This window comes from Rhamphochromis longiceps, linkage group LG7 (genome assembly GCF_057381845.1).
Source record: "Rhamphochromis longiceps isolate RC_006_pf linkage group LG7, R_longiceps_female_GT1.1, whole genome shotgun sequence".
NCBI classification, from domain to species: domain Eukaryota; kingdom Metazoa; phylum Chordata; class Actinopteri; order Cichliformes; family Cichlidae; genus Rhamphochromis; species Rhamphochromis longiceps.
The window spans coordinates 22,515,394-22,537,672 of NC_140563.1; the positions used below are offsets into that span (position 1 = coordinate 22,515,394).

Below are 22,279 nucleotides of genomic sequence, written 5' to 3' on the forward strand. Positions count from 1 at the left end.
TGTTCCTCCATGCGCCTGAACACGAGCAGCAATACAAAGAGAGACAAAAAAGACACCGTGGAAGGTTTAAGTGACTCGTTCGGTGGAATAAAAATAGATCTGGCAACGTTTGGGAGGAAAACCCTGGCCTGGGTCGCCCTCTAGGGGGGAAACTCTGCAAAGACAAGAGGCAACCTGTGGACAGGTCTGGTTTGTATTTAAAATAAGATAAGATGACCTTTATTAGTCCCACAGGTGGGAAATTTGTTTCGTTACAGCAAAAGTGCAAAGTTATGTGCAAAGTTATGTAGCAGAAATTAGAAAACACTGGAATGCAATAAAATAAAATACTATATACAATAGAATAAAATAGAATAATATATACAATAGAATACAAATGCTATATACAACTCAGTAAGAAAATACAACGCTTATTTGTTCCTGCAGCAGCTGTGCTGCAGTAAAGCAACCAAAAAGAACATATTAAAAGATGCCACATTTATATAATGATCACTTTTGAATGCCGGATCATTCTTTCAGTGTAATTTAAATGTTCCTCCACCTTATACTTGGATCGCATTTCAAGCAGTGAGACAAGCTGAATGTTGTGTTGCGCTCCTCTCTTAACCTGTAGGCTTATATTTTCTTGTTTTTAACCGTTCGGACGATTTGATTTTCTCACTGTAAAAAGCTGCCACAGACGATTCAGAAAAATGGAGAGTTTGAGCGCCCCCACTGCTTCAAAACATCCACCTACACACACAGCACACGTGTTTTCACATGAGGACCTGTAGCGCCCACTGAGAGCTTACTCCGTGTGCATGTGTTTGTGTCTTGAATCTTTATTAGAACAAGTTTTGAACGGTTTTTTTTCCCGAACACATTTTAGGACTTGCTTTAAAGTTACTATTCAACTTCAAGAAGCAAGATTAAACACATAAATACATGGTAAAATCTATTTAAGATTAGAAATCACGACAGCCATGCACCAAGTTAGGTTTGCTTTAGAGATGGACTGAGGTAATCCAGTACAGCTTGCCTCGTGTGTTGCTTCAATTACAAGTAAAACAACGTACAAAACCCTTTATCCTCAAAAATTCAGTCACTAAACTGTGAATCCAAACAACTGACTAGAGGGAGACGGTTAAATGTGTGTTAAAAAATAACATGTACTAAAACACCAGTTTCAATTATATTCAAGGAATAATATTCCTTAATCTTATCACAAGCACGGGTTGTGCAGGAAAGGCAGTCATATCAATGGTGACCACAGTTCCACATTATAAGGTGAAGTATTTAGGCAAAAGCCAAATCACAACTCTGGGCTTCAAGGACAAACACGCAGATGAACTGGGGCTATATCAAGCACCAGTAAAGGCTTATAAGTTATTATGTTGAACTGTAAACCAAAGTTTGTAGTTGATCCTGAGACTAAAAATATAAAGCTAAAAATGCACAAGTTGCCCCTTCTTATTACGATGCCTGTATGCATGTCTCAATGTGCCTAAAAGAAGCACATCCTCCACCACCTGGGTGTTTAAATAAAGTCTGTATTTAAACAAGGCAGCAACTATTTATATTCCTTTCTATTACTGAGAGCCAAATTCTACCCTTTTCTTCTTCAAAGCTCTGAGACACACACACACACACTTACCCGATTGGGGAGGGGAAGACTGATGCAGTCATATAGACAGGGGAGAAGGCACTCATGTGTATTCTATTTGTAGATGCCAGAAATCGTGGGCTAAATTTATCCCGTCTTCACTCTGGTTTGGTACAGATTTACGAGAGCAAACAGAAAAAGGGAAAAGGAAAGGCAGGAGGGTAGAAATGCCAAATGAGATGAACACGTTTGTGAGTGAAAAGGTGGTGGGGCAGAAAGAATGGAAGGAGGAGAATTCAACAAGCTTGGAAAAGGTTTCAAAGTTTGATTCAAGTAGTGCTCTGATAAAAATCTGAAGATTTAGGGTGGAGGTGTTTTGTGTTATCCTGATGTGATACCAAATTTGCAATCTGACAACAAATACAACAAAACCTTATAGTTCATACTTCCATACAAGTTTATCATAAAAATCCAATGAAACTACTTCATTGATTCATACAAAGTAGCACAATCAGCCAATTGAAATTAAACTCAAATAAAAAAAAGAAAACCAAGATTAAATAAAACAGAAACAAAAAGCATTCATTAACATGTTGCAAAACAAGAGGATCATCATCTTTTTCTACTACAATCTGACAAAAATATTTATCGGTTACAACTTGGCAGTCTTTTGTTCCACAAAAATACACAGAATAATGTTTAAAACTCGAGGGGCAAAAACACATTTACATTTTTTTTATGACCACACATGAGAAGAATACAGGAAGTAAATGCTGAAGTGGCAAGTAGAAAAGTCTGTTTTCTGATGTTCTGAAGGCAGAATTCCCCTCCCCTCCCAAAACATAGCAAATAAAAATCCTCCGTACAAGTTAAAAAAATAATAATTAAAAAAAAAGTTAAGTAGATGAAAAATAGTCCGTGGTGGTGTGGGAAAAAAATCCTGATGTGATGCAGTTCTATGAGCAATATGTACTCTGCGTTTGTGTGTCCGCCTCAGTAGATCCGGCCTCGGCTCCTGTTGCCTCTGCCTCCGAAACCTCTTCCGCGGCCTCCTCTGAAGCCACCACGCTGCTCTAGAGTGAAAAATGTCAAAAACAAGCAGGTTAGTGTCATATTGGACTTCAATCACGTTGTAAAAATGTCTTAACATGAGTGTGGCAGTGATCTGATGGGGAGTTGTGTGTCACAAACACATTTAAAATGTGCAGTTTTTCTCCAGTAAGCCATCCTTTTACCTAAATGAGATCCTGTTGCCCAACATTGATACGTAAACTGATATTTATTGTCAATGTACTATGAACTTATTTGTACAGTAGTGTAGGTATTTGTAGACAAAGGGCAGGATATTTGGTGGTGGAAATGTTCTGACTTACATTAGACTGTAGTCAGAGCAGTACTAAGCACTGTCATTGAGCAGTCTTTGGCTACATGAACTTCAAATGCAGTATATCTTTTAACTGTATACTTTCTCCAAGTGGTAGTGTACAATCAATATCATGGGGCTACACACAGTTTTGTTTTGGAGGAGTGTCTGGGTAAGTTGCATACTAGTAATTCTTCACTAGCCAAAGATGTCCACAAAATGACCCACATGTGAATTCCACTCAAGTTAAGGGTTCCAAGATTAACCCAAAGTCTGGGCAGTTATCCAAAGTTATACTGCAGATTCCAGATACAGAAAGGAAATTCTATTTGTTTCCTCTACTATAGCTGTCTTGACATAAAATAAATAATGTCAACATGTGACACAACAGTGTAAAAAACCCAAAGTGCCACCAAACACTCACCATAGTTAAAGTTTCCAATGGAGGCGCTGTACTTGCCACTGGGAGGATTGTAGATCTGTCGTGCGTCCCTCCGGGACTGAGGAGAGATCTGTTTTTTTGTGCTGCCTCCTGATCCCATCTCCTCAGTTGATGGACGCTTAAGCCTAAAAACAAGAAGAAAGGTATATGAAGCTCCAATTCAGATTCCACACATCAAGCCTCACTGCTACATTACAAGTATTTCTAACATCTCTGACTAGAAGTAACATTAACAAGAAGGAGGAGCTGACTTACGCTACAGCCTCTGCCTTCTGTACAGGTTTCCAGGACAGAGTGACTGTGCTCTTGTATGATGGAGGGTTGTGGAAGAGATCCTGCAATGGAGAAACGAAAAAAAAAAGAAGAAAGAAAACAAACCCAACCAATTAGAAGACAGAACACAGCAATCAGCAAATTACATTTTATTCATCTGGTTTATTAACTGACCACAAAATATAAGCAACCTAGTGTGGTTTATTAAATTAGACAGGCTCACGCCTTACCTTGATGAGGACGTTGATGTTGTTTGTGATCTTGAGGGCCACCACTTTGATCTTGTTCTGATTACATAAACACAACTTAGTCAATGATACTTTACAGCAGGGCTGTTGAAAGAACAAAATTACCCTTTTCTGATCTGTCATTGATTGCTTAGTTAACTAGTTCCTAGTATATTAAACAATTACATGTCAGCTGACAGATGTTACCTCTTCAGTCTTTAGAGCATCTCCCGTCTTTCCTTGCAGTGCTACTCGCAGCTGTCTGATGTAAACTTGCAGGCCTCTGGCAAAATACTGTAACCTGTAAAACAGAAAGTACATTTAAATTTATAGTGACTCTATTAATTTAGTCAAAAGTGTGCTGATGATCTACGTCAAACACAACAGACTTGCTAAAATTCACACTTCGTGTAAACCATTTGATTTTATCAACAAACTGAGTTGATTCCTCACCTGATCTTGAAGTCTTTAAGGCGCTCAGCGTCCACTTTGTCAAGAAGGAAGTCTGGCAGCTTCTTGCCCAGCTGGTGGAAGCTGTACAGGAGACACTCTACATAGCTGAACTGTAGTTTGGGTTCCTCGCTTGCCGAATTCTCACCATTCTCCACTTCTTCTGGAGGCAGCGGCATAAACTCCTAAATAAACCAAAAAAAAAAAAAGTATGAAAAATAATGAAAATATTATTTGGATTAACGCAGCATTTGTCTGAGGAAGCTCAAACTTTCATGGTGATTTGAAATAAATGAATACAATATTAGACTGTTCCCCATTCAGACACTGGAAACATCTGTTAAAACAACATTTCAAACAAATGATGTGCCAGCATGTCAGTGTTTTCAGACAACTTTTTAATAAAAGGAGTTTATTTTATTGTTATTTAAGTACATGGGAAGAGCATTCCTTTTTTTTATTATATTAAACTAGGTATTGAGAATGGTTTAATTCTATTTATATTGGTACTGACGACTACATTTTGGGGATCGTATTGTCACTAAAACAGACCATATCCTTCTGAGAACCAAGGGGGAAAAAAAAGAAAAAAAGAAAAGAATTTTCCCACTTTTTGGTGATTTCCTTCCTCTTTGGAGCTTAAAGAGGCCACCCAAACACATGCGATATCAATGGAAAGCCCAAGATGTCCTCTATTTAGTACATCAGGACTAAGCAGGGTAGCTCAAATGAGTCAAAAGATACAGACCAAAAGCAAATGTCCAGAGGACATAACTGAATAGGCTGATTATCAGGAGGATATGGAACAATGTAATCAAGAGCAAAAACTGACTGACCAGCCTGTATAAATGTTAACATAAAACAAAAATTAAAAAAAAATAAGAACGTTTCAGAATCTGAGAGAAACTACTGGTGGACTTGGATGATTCTGATGCATTTCCATGTATTCCTTATTCAGTCCAAGTAAAACAGGACAAGTCTTTCTTACCAGCAGCTTGGTAAACAGCATGTTGAGGTTGGCCTCCAGCTTTTCCATATCTCCACAGAACGGACTCATCTCAGCCAACAGCTTTAGCACCTACACAGAGACAGAGATAGAGAGAGCTTAGCAGATCTCAGTGTAATATGCATCGCTAATGAGAAGCATTGTTACATGGTGCAGACTAATGACCCATTAGCAACATGCATTTGGCTAACACCCCTAACAGGTGGCTGTCATGCTGCCTTTGTTTACTACTACAACTACTCACCAAATGTCAAAAGTTATGAATCTTGACCTCACACCAGTCACCATATTTGTCATGCCAGTCATTGCTGGGCTGAGCTGAATAAATACAACCTAGAAAACTATACTTTGTGTGCACCGCTACTGACCAGCAGAAATTTGGGGGTAGAATTACAGGTTTTCCACCAGAAAAGTCTGAGAGGGTGTGATCTGAATGTGGTTGAGGAAGTTTGTTGTACTCAACATAGTGATATCAATTTGCGCTTGATAGGTGCTCTGTCATCTTTAGAGATCACTGAGAGAGGGACACCCAGCAGGTTGATTTCCTCTTACAAGATATAAATACTGATAATACACAACTGTATTAATATTAAACTAATTTCACAACATCCACATACAACTACATAAGAGTGAGCGTGATACACTAACCAGTATTACATTTTAAACTCACTTCAGGATCACTCATTTACAGTTAAAGGTACTCACTTCCAACTGAATGTCCAACTCAGCCACAGGACTTGTCAGGGCGCTGAGGTTTGGCAGGACGTGTTCACAGAAGTAGGTTACAAAACGTGTGGAATGGACATTTTTCTACAAAAGACAAAAAAACCCCCAAAAAAACATGACTAATTATATAAAGTAACATAACTCAAAGTAAAAGTACATTTTAACTGAATAGACCATTGATTTTAACACCTCTGCTTTAAAGTGCATAAGTTGTACTTACAGAGAACAGTGGTAGGGCCTGGCGTGTGCACTGCAGCAGGCGGTCCACAGTGTCAGGGTCAGCTGGGTTGAGGGCCTGCTCCAGGAAAGCTTGCTCCACCACCAGCTCCACCAGCTGCTGCCTCCCATTTACAGTCTGCAGTACCCGTAGACCCGACACTACACGCATCAACAGCACAAACTCCTCTCCTGTCACATCCTCCATCACCTGCAGAGAAGAGAAACAACTGCTCAGAATGTGTTCTTGTCTTGTTATGCAAAAATGTTCATTTGTGACTTGTTGCAACTTGTCAATTTTTTTTTTCCTACAGCCAACCTAAATTTGGTCAACAAAGATTTTTTTGCAATGCTAAATGCATGGTCCAATACCTACTGGACAGCTATACATGCCAATGAAGGACTGGGCCATATCATACCGTTCACGTTAATACCGGTATAATGTTGGGCAACGATAAGAAAATTAAATATTGCGATAGAATATGGGTAAAACGCGCATGCGCAGTGCCTTTGTTTTCATACGCACATGGCGGCGATGGAGAATGAGAAGGGCGAAAGCGGATTGTTGAATGAAACGGATGAACCAGAATTGGTTTGTAAAAATGCTGCAACTTCAGTGGTGTGGAACTGGTTTAGCTTTCGTCCATCAGATACACGACAAAGCACTATTTTTGGTAGAGCATGTTAGCGGGCCGTCGTTATTAAAGTGTTTTTTGGAAGATACGGCACACTCAAAATTGGTCCTTTGATTTACATAAAAAAAAAAAAAAAAAACAAGAAAAAAAAAAAACACAGCTGCTTGTTTACGTGTTTACTCGCCCTTCTCTACGAAGGACCACTAAGGGTAGCTCAGTTTCGATGAAAGTAGCCAATAGGCAAGTGAGAGAAACTCACCTCTGCTTTTTAAGGTCATACCCAAAACAACTGCACTTAAATGGATTAAGCAAGGGTTGAGGGATTCACATCGTCACAGGTTAGTCGATGTCAGTAATTAACAAAACAAAGACAAGATCATCAGGCACACCCAAAACAATCAGCACTCTATACACACCCCTAGTCTAGACAGCCACATGTCTTCTCATGTAAATTACCCTTGTTACATTCAGACACAGAGCAACGATCACTCGTTAATCAGTTCTACACTATCTACAAACCTTCTTTGTTTCTGCAAAGACGTACTCCTCCACCTCCTTTGTCATGACATCCTCTGGCAGGGTCTTCAGTTTAGTTGACAGAAACTTGATGGCCCTTTCTCGCACTATATCCTCTCCCTGCAGGATCTGAGAGAAGAGTCCCCCAAGGGTTCCTGAATGACAAAAAAAAAAAAAAAAATGTTGTGATATATATGGAGTGTCCTTTCTGAATAAACATTTAATACATGTGTTACAGCATGATATTACGCACAAGTAAATAAGTAAATATATTCTCAGGTAAATGTTTGCACTCCAATATCCCAGGGTTATAAGCAGAAAAAAAGCTGGCAAGGTGAACAACGTCCATTTTAATAATTAAAACAGGCCTAGCTGCATTTCAGTTTTCCCCCAGGGGAAAGAGAAACTCACCCCTGGCATCCATTTTGAAGATAGAAATAAGTGCTGCATTCACTTGGTTAAACTCAGCCGTATCATCTGAAAGCACAAAAACGTCAATAAACATTAGCAGAGATAAACAATACTGGTAGGGTCTGAGTAGCTTTGTGAAATCTGAAAAATTGTTACCTGTCTGAAGAAGCTGAGTGAGAATATCTGCAACTCTGGGGATGTTGTCACCAGTTGCAAAGCGCGGGAGCTCTTTGATGGCCTGACGTCGGATCTGGTCAATGAAAAGTACACAGAAAAATAAATAAATAAAATAAAAATGAATATCGGGAACACATTCAGTCCCTGAAAGATCCCCAATATCAATCTGGAAACAGGCAAATCAAAATTTGTAGCTACTGTTGGAGGTATTTAGATTCATGGCTACATATGTTAGTTAATACTCACCGAAACATCCTCATCTTCACAGAGATCTAGTTGGGCATTAATAGCTGCATCTGCAAGTTCAGGAAAGCTGCTGAAGAACTTGGGAATAAACTGTGCTGCCAGACGCTTCTCCTTGGGGCCACCCTTCACACCATCCACTATTACCTGGTAGGCATCTTTGTGCTGCAGAATGATGGGACATGGCAGTCGTTACTTGGGACAATAAATATACCCCAAGGTTAAGTATAGATCGAGTTAAACTCTGGGGACATGGGGATTCGAGAAAAACTAAAAGGTAAGAAATAAAGAAATAAAAATGGCATACATGTTGAAGGAGCACAGCATACTAGTCACTTTCTTTGTTGTTCTACCAACAAAAATCGGTTAACTGATTTTCAAAAGTCAATCTAATGATGGGTCTGGGAAAAAAAAAAAAAATCACAAAAAGTGATTACAGTTCTGTAGTTTTCAGTTTATTTGCAAAATGGGTTTGCTTATTTTTTTAAGTTTACCTCACTTAATCTTTTCAGCTTATTATATGAATAGTTATTAAAATGAAATCACTTTGTAAAAAAATCTAGCTCAGTCACAATAAACATATGCACCCCAGATATATCCAACATATTTTTTAAGATGTCAAAATGTTTAATAACGCTTTCATTTAGCTTTTTAATTTCTAAAACCTGAGCTTTATCATGGTTTCTGTATATGACCAAAATGTCCACGTATAGGATAACATCCTAAATGAGATAGATCACGGTGAAATTTGAATAAAACTATCGCCGCTTCCTATTTGTGGCCTAAGTGAAAAAGTGTTTTGCGAGTGGACAAGTTTAAAACTTCATCTTGAAAATAATGAATGTAGTAGTAAACTTGGTTTGGCTTATGGATCGCCACGGCGAAGCTATTAACATTAGCCCGGTCATTACTATAACTAGCTACAGTTAGCTTAGCACACACAAACAAATGTTATGTAAACCAGAAAAGTTATCAACGTTGAAAGTAAAAGAATACACTGCTGCAAGGCAACATGAAAATGTTCAGTTTAAAACGTACAAGGTGATGTTTATTTACCTGACTGAGGTTGTCCTTGGCATCAGCAAGGATCCCGTAGCTACGATAGAGATCCTCAATTGTGACCGCCATCAGCGTGATTTCAAGCGACTGCTACTCACAGATAAGACCTCTGAAAAATCCACAAAGTAAAACCCGTCGCAGGTTGCTTTTGCTCCGCGCCGGACGACTGCGAAACAAACAACGCCGTAATGTGGAGAGCTACCTTGTCAGGAAACGGGACGGAAAGATGAAATTTCAAGAAGCCCCTGAATGAATACCCCTACTGCCTGTCTTCTTCGCGCTACTCTCTGGCGTGCTGGCTAAAAAAAGCTACGGAATACCGAGTGCAGCGCATGCGCGGGTTTGGCCAATCGCATAGCGTCAGCAGGCACGTGACACGAGTGTGCGCCAAATCGATGCGCAGTTAAACTACTCATGTCAAGAAGTTGTGTGGTCTGTGGCCCTAAACTAAGCGTAAACAGATAATACATTAACTAATAAGTACGGGTAAAGTAATACTATTTTTATTGGTATAATGCCCCTTATATATACATATTTTTTTTGTTTTACACTGCTTGTATAGGCAGTGTAAACACGTTTATGTTTCTTTTAAAAAAATATATTTCTAATCAGCCACACAAAAATTCTAGTTGCACAAAAGGAAGGAGGCAGTGGTTTAAGGCTGAATGCCCATCGGTTTGTAGCATGTATTTGTATATGCCCACAAGGCAAAGTTACAGGTCTTAATTTAGTCTTTGGAAATAAAGACCTAGATTCATAGAGCTTTCTTTGTCCATCCGTAGCTAGTTTTGTGGCATACTCAAGGTCAGGTCTGTTGACCAGTTGTTTCATTTCTCACTAATGTAATGATAAGAAAACACAGATCACAACAGAAAGTCAGTGCAAATAGTTTTATTGAACTAAACTGGTTGCAACAATTATGTACAAGCAATTATCTGGCAGGAAAGAAATGCAGTTTTATAAGAATCTGATTCCCGCTCCAAACTGGACCCCGTCACATATCCTGCAAAGACAATAAAGAATCATTGAAATGTAATTGAAAGACAATTATTAGCTTATTTCTGTTGCACATCATTACAACTGCAATGTAATACAGATTTTTTTTAAGTAATCCATTTCTTAATTTTCCCATAGCAATGTTCAGACACAGTTTCACACTTGTCAAACTTAGAGTAATAAGTTCTTTAGTGTCACATTTAAACAGATCTGTAATGTACAGTAAATTAATTAGTGACGTTAAAGAAACCACCACTATACTTAATTTGATTGCGGTCAGTTAGAATGTGTTGTTCTTTTCAGACTAAAATTCATCATTCATCATCTATTTACAGTGATTCTATTGGCCTAATATTTCTTTAAAGAAACCGTAAATAAGTCCCAATCAGCTTAGCTTAGACTAGCTGATAAAATTAGCATTACCTGTCTCCACTTTGGACTCCCATGGGAATGCAGTAATTCAGCTCAAGCCTGGCAATGTTCCCCAAGCGCAGCACAATGCCCAGTCCATATGACCAACGTATACATTCAGCCAGTTTCTTCAAATGCGCTTGTGGCCCCTCACCTGAACAAAAATGTACATATGAACCCAACCATATAGGCAAATGCATGTATTCATAATCTGAGCAATACTTGTCCTAACAACATAAAATCCTAATCCGGTCTTGGTAAAAAATAAGCATAAGAGAGAGATAAGATAAGATAAACCTTTATTAGTCCCACACGTGGGAAATTTGTTGCAGAAAGTGGACAGTGCAAAGTTACAGTAGCAAAAATTAAGAAAAACAATGGAATAGGATAGGATAATAAGAATAAGATATTATATACAATAGAATAAAACACTACATTGTCAGAAGAATTACACATAGTGCTCATCTGTTTTAAAAGCTCACCATAGTTGAGGTTACAAAGGTTCCCGGCATTGAGGAAGAAGTGGGTTCGGAAGAGGTCACCAAAGCCTCCCATGCCTGGTCTGAAGGGTAGAGGGGTGTAGAGGTGGAGGCCTCCAGCCCAGTAGGCTTCTCCCCCCAGGTAGTCACCTGCCATACCAGTAAAGCCAGCACATAACCTTTCAATTAATCATCAAACTTCATTCTGGTTACCAAGCAGCTTATCTGAGATAATGCCTCACCTTCACTCTGTGGGCCCATACTGTACATACTGAAACCCCTGATACTGGTGGGGCCACCAAGATAGAACCTAGAATATCAACAAAGTACAAAACACACAACAAATTTAAATTAAACTGAACTTTATATGTCTTTTGCTAAAGCAATTGGAACAGACTCCAGCCCACCCACAACCCTGAACTGGATAAGTAGAAGAAAACGATTGATGGATGGTTTTAGGGATAAGACTAGACAGTTTAAATTTTTGAGCCACACCAGAGTCAGACAGTCATTAAGGGAGGCAGATAAATCTGCTTTGAATTAGTAGAAAAAGATCCTATTTGTAACTACAGACACCACCCAAGTTTCCCATTATAAAAAGTGGTCTTTTAAAGATTTAAATGCTAACCATTATAGATGTTGGACAGCAACATCACTTTCAACAGCCTAATTTACAAAGCTCTAGGACCATCAAACCTCTGGTTAGTAATGCCAGTGTGCTGTGAGTTTTTACCTGTCTGCTATACTTGTCGGCTTATCACCAATGGGTAGAAGCAAACCACCCCACAATGAGGCAGAAAGGACCTGAGGGAAAAATTCAGTGTTTAGTCAAGCTGAATCAGCAAAAAGAGGCCAGCCGTTAACAGGCCATTTTTTCCATTACTTTATTATTGGACATCAATAATCATTAATCATATATAGTCAATGAATTGGCTAGTAAAGCTATCTAATCAGCACAACAGCCTTTTTAACAGGCTAATTTTAGGGAAGATTTTGTGGCAACTGACTGAAATGTAAAATGAAAAATCTCACTGAGTCCCAGAAGAGTGTTTTGTTGAGCTGGATCTCAAAGTCTTCCTTTAAGAAACTGGCATCTCCCCCAGTGTAACCAGCAAGTTCCTACACAACCACCAAACAAAATGTCAAGCTTGTGTATGATAATAGTCACTAACTTTCTACATAGCATTTAAAATAGATCTAATTTAGTGGTGAACAACAAACCTGATGGATCTTCAACAGACCACCCTTCCTGGGAAGGATGGAGGAGTTTCTGGTGTCAATCACCATACCATGCTGCAATTCAAAACATCATATTTGCAGGTTTATTTCCATGGAGCCTTTGAGAAAATTCAGGCTTTTTCCACTTTTCAAAATAAGCATTTAACTTCACTGTAACCTCACTGTAAAACAAATAAATTTTAATTTAAAAACAAAAAACAAACAGAGAAATACCGAGAGTGAGGACTTCAGAGAATGGCCGCTCTCCTCCCGTATAGGAAAAGAGGCAGTGCGGGCCAGACAGCCAAGCTCTCTCCATACTCCTTCCCACTTCAGAGTTTGGCTGGTCTTCCACACAGGAAACTATGGGTATTGATAATCAGATGTCATTTAATAACTGTTGTTTGTATAGAATTCAATTCTGTATAACCACAGTCTATACATAAAAGATGGACAATTTGATATCAGCGATTGATTAATGAAAACCCATTGTGAAAGCATTTTTAGTGTTGATTCCTGATTGTTTAGAAACTGGATGAAATGAACGATGGGTGGATCTGATTGAGAAACAAAAGAACAATGACGTCTGAAACGGTAACGACTGTCAATCACGCGATGACTGAGACACACCCTAAAGCAGTAAGTAGGGGCTGTAATTTACAAAATGAAAGTCTTGTTGTTTAAAATAAAGACTTCAAACATGTGACTGAGCCTTTGAATTTATCAGGAAATTGTTTACCGAGTGAGCTAAATGGCCCTTTTTCCACTTCTACACAATCTAATCAAACTTCTTTTGGCAAGCAGAGGAGACGCCTGCTACTGGTGATCAGGTTTATGGCTCTTCAGATTTAGCTTGACTTTCCAGAGTTTCCAGAAGCTACATTCATTTTTTTATTAGTGCTGTCAATAGATTAAAAAAATTAACTAATTAATCTCACAATTTTCTGTAATTAATCGTGATTAATCGCAATTACTTGATTGATAGCTGTAATTACACTTTTTCAACTTTATATTTAAGCTTGTAACAGACATTTATGCAATATAATGAAGTCAATGGGGAATAAACACAAAGAATGTATGCTTACACTCAAAGAGAATTTTAATAGTTTTCTTTTAGCACAGGTTCGGTCCTGTGAAATACAATTTAAAAAAAAAAAAACTATATATGTATATATACACACACACACACACACACACACACACACACACACACACACACACACACACACACACACACACACACACACACACACACACAGGGAGTGCAGAATTATTGTTGTATTTTTGAGGAATAATGTTATTATTGAACAACAACTATGTTCTCAGTGAACCCAAAAAACTCATTAATATCAAAGCTGAATGTTTTTGGAAGTAGTTTTTAGTTTGAGCTATTTTAGGGGGATATCTGTGTGTGCAGGTGACTATTACTGTGCATAATTATTAGGCAACTTAACAAAAAACAAATATATACCCATTTCAATTATTTATTTTTACCAGTGACACCAGTATAACATCTCCACATTCACAAATATACATCTCTGACATTCAAAAACAAAACAAAAACAAACCAGCGACCAATATAGCCACCTTTCTTTGCAAGGACACTCAAAAGCCTGCCATCCATGGATTCTGTCAGTGTTTTGATCTGTTCACCATCAACATTGCGTGCAACAGCAACCACAGCCTCCCAGACACTGTTCAGAGAGGTGTACTGTTTTCCCTCCTTGTAAATCTCACATTTGATGATGGACCACAGGTTCTCAATGGGGTTCAGATCAGGGCCCTATTTCAGGAAGCCGGTTTAGTGCAAACTCTGAGTAAGTATACCCTGAGTTAACGAAAACTCTGGGTTTTCGGTTTCACAAAGCGAGTTTAGATTAATTCTGAGTGAGTTACTATGATGACACACTCCGTGAAGCTAACCTGCCCCCTAGCAGGTTTACTTCAACTAACCCTGACTTTCTCCGCCTCTTTGTCGGAAACCTGACTGTAGGAAGTGTCAGACATGGCGTGCTCCTTCCTTGAAGAGCCAGTAGATGTTGAAGCCCAAATTCTCCGCAGAGCTCTCCGCCGGGAGAGAGTGATTAGAGCGCGTTTGGACATTTTATCATTTCCTGATGATTTCCTGTGTGAACGTTACCGTTTTTCAGCACAATCTACAATTTATTTGAATAACATCCTCAGGCCTAATATTGCTCATGTGACACATCGTGGACATCCTCTCAGTTCTGTACATATTATTTGTATCGCACTTCGGTTTTTTGCAAACGGGAGCTTTCTGTATAATATTGGTGACGCTGAGCACGTTTCCAAGGCTACCGTCTGTCGGGCAGTCAGGAATGTTACAGTTGCACTGAAACGTCTCCTGTACTCGTCTGTGGTGTTCCCCGGTCATAGACCCACAAGATTTATCAAAGAGGGATGCCACAAAATTGCAGGTAGCAGGATGAACAAAACTTAATTCATGATGTGGTGATACTTGAACTACTACTTAAATTTTACATTTATTTTCACGGTTCCCAGGCGTGATTGGCTGTATAGATGGCACTCACATTCCAATCATTGCTCCTTCAGTAAATGAAGGAGACTATGTGAACAGGAAGTCTTTCCACAGCATTAATGTACAGGTACATAGTTCCCTGTAGCATTTCAAACTAACAAATTATTTCATTATTAGTAATGGATGCTAATTTGTGTTCTCTGCACTGTGAAGATCATATGTGATGCTGCCAACATTATCACAAATGTGGAAGCCAAGTGGCCAGGCTCTGTGAGTGGTGGTGGTGGAGGAGGACCCCCACCTGTTTTTCGGGCCTCCGCTTTTTTTCTAGTGGCCATAACGGGTCACATTTGAGCATACAGAGTAAGCAAATATGTACTTGTAATGCTCAGATAATTTCAATAAATGCTTACAGAGGGGAAATTAATGTAGCCTCTAACTGCAATTGATTTACATCGGACAAACAGACCAAGCACTATGGCTCATAATACAATTACACCTTACCTGTTTGGACTATATTTTCATTTTTACTTGCTGCCAGGAACGTTTGGGGCCTGTTGGGTTGCACCTGCGCTCACATCACGTCACAAAATAAAATGTATGAAATAAAAAATGAAATAAAATATAATAAAATAACGTGTTAAATGGGTGGAAATCCCTAGATCAATGTTTAAATTAACACTCACGCATTGACTCTGTCGGCTATGTTTTGCCATGCATGCTCCCTTTCTTTTGCAGCTGAGGCTGTGTTACTTTTTTTCTGCAAAATTTGCATGTTATCGGCATATACTGCCATCAGAATTTCGGCCTCAAGCGCTGTAAAATACATTGACCGCGCCTTCTTTCCCTCCGTCTCCATGGTGACTCGCTTAATCTGTGCTCCACTAATCAGGGCTTTATGTATCCTCGTGCGCGCGCTTAATTTGGGGTTAAAGCAACTCCGCGTTGATTGAACTAATTGTTATCAGCCTTTCTGAAACCGAATATTCCGAGTTGGACAGTTCGGGGTTACTCAACCCTGAGTATCGTTTTTCACTCTGAGTTTTCTAAACCGGCTTCCTGAAATAGGGCCCAGGTGAACAAGGTGGCCATGTCATTAGTTTTTCTTCTTTTATACCCTTTCTTGCCAGCCACGCTGTGGAGTACTTGGACCCGTGTGATGGAGCATTGTCCTGCATGAAAATCATGTTTTTCTTGAAGGATGCAGACTTCTTCCTGTACCACTGCTTGAAGAAGGTGTCTTCCAGAAACTGGCAGTAGGACTGGGAGTTGAGCTTGACTCCATCCTCAACCCGAAAAGGCCCCACAAGCTCATCTTTGATGATACCAGCCCAAACCAGTACTCCACCTCCACCTTGCTGGCGTCTGAGTCGGACTGGAGCTCCCTGCCCTTTACCAATCCAGCCACGGGCCCATCCATCTGGCCCATCAAGACTCACTCTCATTTCATCAGTCCATAAAACCTTAGAAAAACCAGTCTTGAGATATTTCTTGGCCCAGTCTTGACGTTTCAGCTTGTGTGTCTTGTTCAGTGGTGGTCGTCTTTCAGCCTTTCTTACCTTGGCCATGTCTCTGAGTATTGCACACCTTGTGCTTTTGGGCACTCCAGTGATGTTGCAGCTCTGAAATATGTCCAAACTGGTGGCAAGTGGCATCTTGGCAGCTGCACGCTTGACTTTTCTCAGTTCATGGGCAGTTATTTTGCGCCTTGGTTTTTCCACACGCTTCTTGCGACCCTGTTGACTATTTTGAATGAAACGCTTGATTGTTCGATGATCACGCTTCAGAAGCTTTGCAATTTTGAGACTGCTGCATCCCTCTGCAAGATATCTCACTATTTTTGACTTTTCTGAGCCTGTCAAGTCCTTCTTTTGACCCATTTTGCCAAAGGAAAGGACGTTGCCTAATAATTATGCACACCTGATATAGGGTGTTGATGTCATTAGACCACACCCCTTCTCATTACAGAGATGCACATCATCTAATATGCTTAATTGGTAGTAGGCTTTCGAGCCTATACAGCTTGGAGTAAGACAACATGCATGAAGAGGATGATGTGGACAAAATACTCATTTGCCTAATAATTCTGCACTCCCTGTATTTAATATATATATCATTCATTTCTAATCTATATTAATTGCAATTCATTTTGCATGAGCAAACAGACTCGGAAAAAAAGGTAAAATATATGCACTTAACATGTTTACTGAACATCTTGAACATTCATGTTAAAAAAAACATTTATCCACTCTCTCTCTGTGTAACGCTTGGGGAGGCACTTCAAGTCCTTGAAATGAGGAACCAAAGCGCGTGTTCTCAACGACATTAAAAGGTCTGCAGTTTGTTGTAATTCACTTGGCAATTGTTTTAGTCAATATGTCCGAGGTAGACTTTCTGAGCCCCCAATGCTCCGTGAGTGGTTTGTCGCAAGCTGGATGACGTGTTAGCCAAAGTCCTAGCAGCATCCCTGACTAGAGTATGCTTCGCGTCAATGTGATATTTTAAGCTGCAAGTGCTTCAGTAAAAAGAAAATTCCTTCTTGCACAATGTGATTGGTTCAGCTGCCCGTCACTACCAGATTTACTGCCCATTTGCGCGTGTGCGAATGTAACTACTTGGACAAACTGCTAGAAATGTGTGGACAGAAACATTTCAGGAATTTTGAGTCATTCTGCCCTCCATACTCCAGATGCGTTAATAGCATTAAAAAATGTTTATCGTGTTAATCGTGATGGCGGCTTAATCTACGTTAACGCGTTAATTTTGACAGCACCAGTTTTTATATATGTCTATATTTATAATATAGCAGTTTCCTTACAAGTAAAAAAGAATAATGATTAAATAAAGGCCTATGAAATGCTAGAGACAACATATTATCCAAGATATATATATATATATTTATTTTAGATTATGCAAGAAAAGTCCAAACTATGTCTTTGGAGCAATACTGCAACTCAGAAATGAACTTTATGGCTCTTAAAACATTCTTATACTTTCTGGTAGTTTTTCTTAAACTCATCTAATTTGAAATATTACTCAAATGTGTTAATTCATCAAAACCATGTTCAAGAATGTTCCAGTTTAAATAGGTTTAGTTGTACAAAACAGAAATAGGCAGGTATTTACGCTCAGTTCTGCAGATATGCCTCGATCCGTCTCCCGCAGTGAACTCCATGGAAACTGACCTGTGACTTTGTAGACATTCAAAGTGATACTGAAAATGATATGAAAAGTGGAAAACATCAGTACAATAATGCTTTGCAATTACAAAATACACCCACTGAAAGTTACGGCAAAGAGTGCTCAAACATTTACCTACTTAATCCACAATGTCAACAACAGCATAGTGAGGGTACTTACAGCAAGTAGAGAAACACGTATAACATTATGATTTAATACATTTTAAAATATTTAATTTTCTAGACTGAAAAAAATGTAAATTCTACTGTTTAACTTGTTTCTACATTGATATTGGGTGACTCAATACAGGTAATGCCTATGTGCACATCATTTTCATGTCTTACTTGCGTTCAAAGTTTCCTGGTTGGGGTTTGAAGAAAGACAGACCGTATGATGTCTCTTTGGTACCATAGGAGAACTGGAATGTCAGTTTTTCTGCCCGACCCAATACATTGGGTAATTTTAGGCCTAGTACCTGAAATGAAGGAGAATCAACAAACTGATCAGCATTTTCCTAATATTTATAATATTCAAAATACACTGAACTAAACAGCTGCATTAACACACACAGAGAAAAATATACAACACTGCATTACTTTCAGAGAGTGGAAGATGACATAAGCTCTTTTTGGCACTAACCATACTGCCTTCATTGTTTCCAACCATTGTGTTGTAGCTGCCTGTCATACGTCTCAGCTCTGTGACCTCAAAGGTCACATCAAGGCCATTAGGAAGAGCATCCTCCCCTGAAGAGAAAACAAATCAAAATATCTAACTGCTATACATTTACTCAGAAGCAATTACATCAATGCAGTACCAGTAAGGAAGTAGTAGAGTTCTTTCCAGTTACCCGGGTTTGTTTATAAACTTGTATAAACTGATGTGGAGTGTGTGTGTGAGCAAACTGCAGAAGTGCAACAATTTTTTTAAACAGCTTTTTCTGTTGTGTGTCAACATGGTAACCTGCATATTGTAGAGACATGTATTGGCACATTAACCAGCTCCTATAACTCATTTAAACCTTAAGCTGAATCTAGAGACCTGAACCTGAGATCAATGTTGTTTCACTTCATGGACTAAAGGTTTGCCAACTCTAGTTTCCACTTTAAATGTCAGTAGTCTTGGTATTCATATTCTGAATCCAGACAAGTGACAAGGTCAACTTTGGGCCACTGGATGTAAACTGTGAAAGTTGCAGGGTGGTAAAACACTGTTTTCATGTTTGTTACTACACAAGCATGAAAATGTATGTAGAATTAAAAGTATTTCTAGTTCTATACAAGTTAGTTGTGCCTTTTCCAATATGATCTGTAAATTTATGTGTATATCTAGTAACAGCAGAAAATGAACATACAAAAACAGAGCTCTATTGCACAGATTTTGGGGACTAAGCTGTCTTTAACTTTGCTTTAAATATGATGAGATTATCTGTCCTAAGAATAAACTTGTTTTGCATTTACAGAAAGGTGAAAACTGAAGGAAAAACATTGTAATTATCTAGTTATTATGCATTGGTTTTATTTCTCCAGCCCACTTGAGAGCAAATTGGCATGTATATGGCCCATGACCTAAAAGTGAGTTTGAATAATGTATTCAGCATGAACAATAAGATCAATTGTCTGCTATTAGTCAAAACTAACTTGTGTTTATACATTACTGTGACCCAGAAAATTGGCTGGCCATATTTTAAGACAACTGTATTCATAAATACAACATTTCAAAAAGGTTCAGTTACTTTTTCTTGCCACTATATCTCACATGAATAAGCCTGCAATTGGACAGTCATAACTTTTAGATTTATGTGTGGACAACAAGGAAGAGCATGTGAATAGCTGTCTATGGAGTAAATCTGGAATAGTATGGAGAAGAATTTGAACAGATGCACAAAATCTGTGTGTTAATCAGTTAAAAGAATATATTAAAAACACTTACAAAGAAGTATTTAGATGAGACAGGGTGTTAAATACTTAAACTCTAAATTTTGATTGCAATGGTCAAAGTTTAGTGTCATAACTATTAACATTTAAAGCTTGTGTGCATGTATATATTACACTCTATAACAAAAAGAAATATGATGAGTTAAATAGAGATATGAATGAACAAGCATTTGCTTCCTCCTATGTCTTTTTGAGCAGGACATGGTCAACATTTTTCATCACGAGAATAGGTTGGCTTTCTTCCATTTCTTCTTATACGTTTGAGATAAAGACTTCATTGTAATATGTCTGATATGTAATCATAACAAAGTCATTTTTGAAGACCACACAGTGACTGCCAGTACCTCGTGAGGTGTCGATAACAACTTCAACTTTTCTGAAGATCCCGAGACGCAGAAGCTTCTGTCGCGCTTCATGGGACTTTCGCATAACCTGCACAACAGTTTGAACCATGTGTTACAACTACTCACAACCATAAGCTGAACAGGAAACAATCATTTCACACATATTAATATGTACCTACATCAATCAAGTTCTTTGCCTGGAAAACATCTGAGATTTCATAAGTCAGCAGGTCCTCTTTGGTTCTTCCAAGCCCGTCTATATGCACTTGTTGAACCACAACCTGAAAAACAGAGAAGACAGACGCACAAAAAAATGGTAAAGATCCCAAAGAGAAAAAATATACATTTATTTATATATTTGTATTTACATAAATGTTATTATTTAGATAAATTGGCTAATTGTAATATATATATATAAATAATACTAAATAATATTAAAACAATGATATTGTCAAGAAAACACCTTTTTTAAGAGTTATCAAGCAGAGTGTAATTATAGTGTAAAGATGGGTATTGCAATGTGACAGTGGTAATCCGAGTACGTCCCATTTACAATCTGGCACAGAATAAACCTTACATCTTTATTTTCAAGAACTTCTTGTTTCGGCTCTTGGTCCATCTCCGGAGCATCAATGTCGTCAGCTTGAACTCCTAACTCTGGCCCATGCATGGGCAGAGGGTCTAGGCTCTGCAGGACATAGTAAAATGGATATATTGGATAATTGGATATATAATTACTTCACAGAGTGTTTTACTGAACAAACAAAAATGACTGTGAAATTAATTGTGCATATATGTGAATATGTGCATAGAATCTATTTTATTTTTACAGGGTGATTCAGGCTTGGGGCTCTATATACTGTTGGGGACATTGAGGTCAGGTCTGTGGAAATACTTCTAAAAGGTTAAGGTTTCATAACGGGAATTACAATAATTTACTTTTCTTTTTTTTTAATTTTTAAATTAAAAAAAAGTTCTCCATCATTTCCAAAATTCAGATGAAAAAAATCAAAACAAATATTTAAACTACTTACAACCAAAACTGTAAAAATTTTTTTTACAGTTTTGTTGTTGTTATTACTTATTAAAGCAAGTCAGTAAACTGCATCTATCTGGCTCAGTTTTAAAGATATGGTATCATCGATAAAACATGTGAGACACTCGTTATCCTATTCACATATGACCCATTTATTAATAAACCCATACCCGCAGCCCTGTACTAGATAAATACATAAACATAATAAGTACAGCAGTGGGGGGGAAAAAACAACCCTCACTTAAGTTCATTAAGCACACCAAAGCCTTTCAAACTGCAGCAAAAGGAAAGACACCACTAGCATGCTATGAGTCTAAAACACACAGTTGGAATAGCTTCTTAGCATTTTACCGTGGTTAATAAAAAACTACAACTTGTGGCCTGAATGAATCCAGTCTCTGTACAGTGAGCTGAATGCCTGAGCCTTGTTTGTATCTTGTTGAATTACAGTGCAGAGGGCCTCTCACTCCAGCAGCCGCTCTGTCAGATAACTCACTTAAACACAGACACGGAGGTCAAAGTCCCAGCTCGCACGTTTAGCGGAGTTTTGCTTACCCTGGCATGGACGGTACCCATGCTGAGCTCCGCAGGGCGCTGTCCCAGCAAAAACTGACGAAACTTTGAGACGAAAAAGATAAACTAATTTAACCTACAAGTCACCGGAGAAAGGCGAGGGTCCTCCGTATAAGGACGCGGACATGTCACTTCCTGACCACGCCTTCTACCAGTGCGCGTTCAAGACAACCACGACGGATAAAGGGAAAGCAGTCAAACTGCAATAAATACAGTCGTTATTCCACAAAAACTGTTTTACTGCGGTTCTAGTGCTAGCAGAAGTACTAACAATCGTGA

At 38.6% G+C, this 22,279-nt stretch overlaps 2 protein-coding genes across 3 annotated transcripts; both read right to left on the reverse strand.

Annotated features, from left to right (window-relative positions):
- Positions 1 to 2,015: 2,015 nt before the first annotated feature.
- api5 (apoptosis inhibitor 5) lies at positions 2,016 to 9,612 on the reverse strand. Its single transcript, XM_085412876.1, has 14 exons — positions 9,324 to 9,612; positions 8,271 to 8,432; positions 8,004 to 8,097; positions 7,848 to 7,913; positions 7,440 to 7,591; positions 6,290 to 6,496; positions 6,049 to 6,153; positions 5,326 to 5,415; positions 4,341 to 4,522; positions 4,095 to 4,188; positions 3,891 to 3,947; positions 3,643 to 3,722; positions 3,370 to 3,512; positions 2,016 to 2,655 (listed from the first exon to the last, which is right to left on the reverse strand). The coding sequence occupies exons 1-14, from the start codon at positions 9,393 to 9,395 to the stop codon at positions 2,576 to 2,578; spliced, it is 1,584 nt and encodes a 527-aa protein (XP_085269002.1). The 5' UTR covers positions 9,396 to 9,612; the 3' UTR covers positions 2,016 to 2,575.
- A 590-nt stretch (positions 9,613 to 10,202) lies between these two features.
- samm50 (SAMM50 sorting and assembly machinery component) lies at positions 10,203 to 22,235 on the reverse strand. 2 transcript variants are annotated; one of them, XM_085412878.1, is made up of 15 exons: positions 21,983 to 22,235; positions 20,969 to 21,079; positions 20,571 to 20,672; positions 20,392 to 20,479; positions 18,750 to 18,856; positions 18,455 to 18,585; positions 18,057 to 18,144; positions 12,665 to 12,793; positions 12,434 to 12,505; positions 12,245 to 12,331; positions 11,946 to 12,016; positions 11,455 to 11,522; positions 11,216 to 11,362; positions 10,746 to 10,887; positions 10,203 to 10,329 (listed from the first exon to the last, which is right to left on the reverse strand). In XM_085412878.1, the coding sequence occupies exons 1-15, from the start codon at positions 22,001 to 22,003 to the stop codon at positions 10,284 to 10,286; spliced, it is 1,410 nt and encodes a 469-aa protein (XP_085269004.1). In that variant the 5' UTR covers positions 22,004 to 22,235; the 3' UTR covers positions 10,203 to 10,283. The 2 variants fall into 2 exon arrangements, with proteins under 2 accessions (XP_085269004.1, XP_085269003.1); XM_085412877.1 differs by having other exon boundaries at positions 11,216 to 11,369; positions 11,453 to 11,522.
- Between the last annotated feature and the right edge of the window lie 44 nt (positions 22,236 to 22,279).

Excerpts from the sequence above, each read along its gene's own strand:
- api5 (XM_085412876.1), bottom strand. The coding sequence starts at position 9,395 with ATGGCGGTCACAATTGAGGATCTCTATCGTAGCTACGGGATCCTTGCT. Across the intron at positions 6,154-6,289 it reads AGGCCCTACCACTGTTCTCT|AAAAATGTCCATTCCACACG; the intron begins GTAAGTACAACT and ends TGTCTTTTGTAG. Across the intron at positions 4,189-4,340 it reads CTTAAAGACTTCAAGATCAG|GTTACAGTATTTTGCCAGAG; the intron begins GTGAGGAATCAA and ends TCTGTTTTACAG.
- samm50 (XM_085412877.1), bottom strand. The coding sequence starts at position 22,003 with ATGGGTACCGTCCATGCCAGG. Across the intron at positions 11,523-11,945 it reads CCGACAAGTATAGCAGACAG|GTTCTATCTTGGTGGCCCCA; the intron begins GTAAAAACTCAC and ends TTGATATTCTAG. Across the intron at positions 11,370-11,452 it reads TGGGCCCACAGAGTGAAGGT|ATGGCAGGTGACTACCTGGG; the intron begins GAGGCATTATCT and ends GGCTTTACTGGT.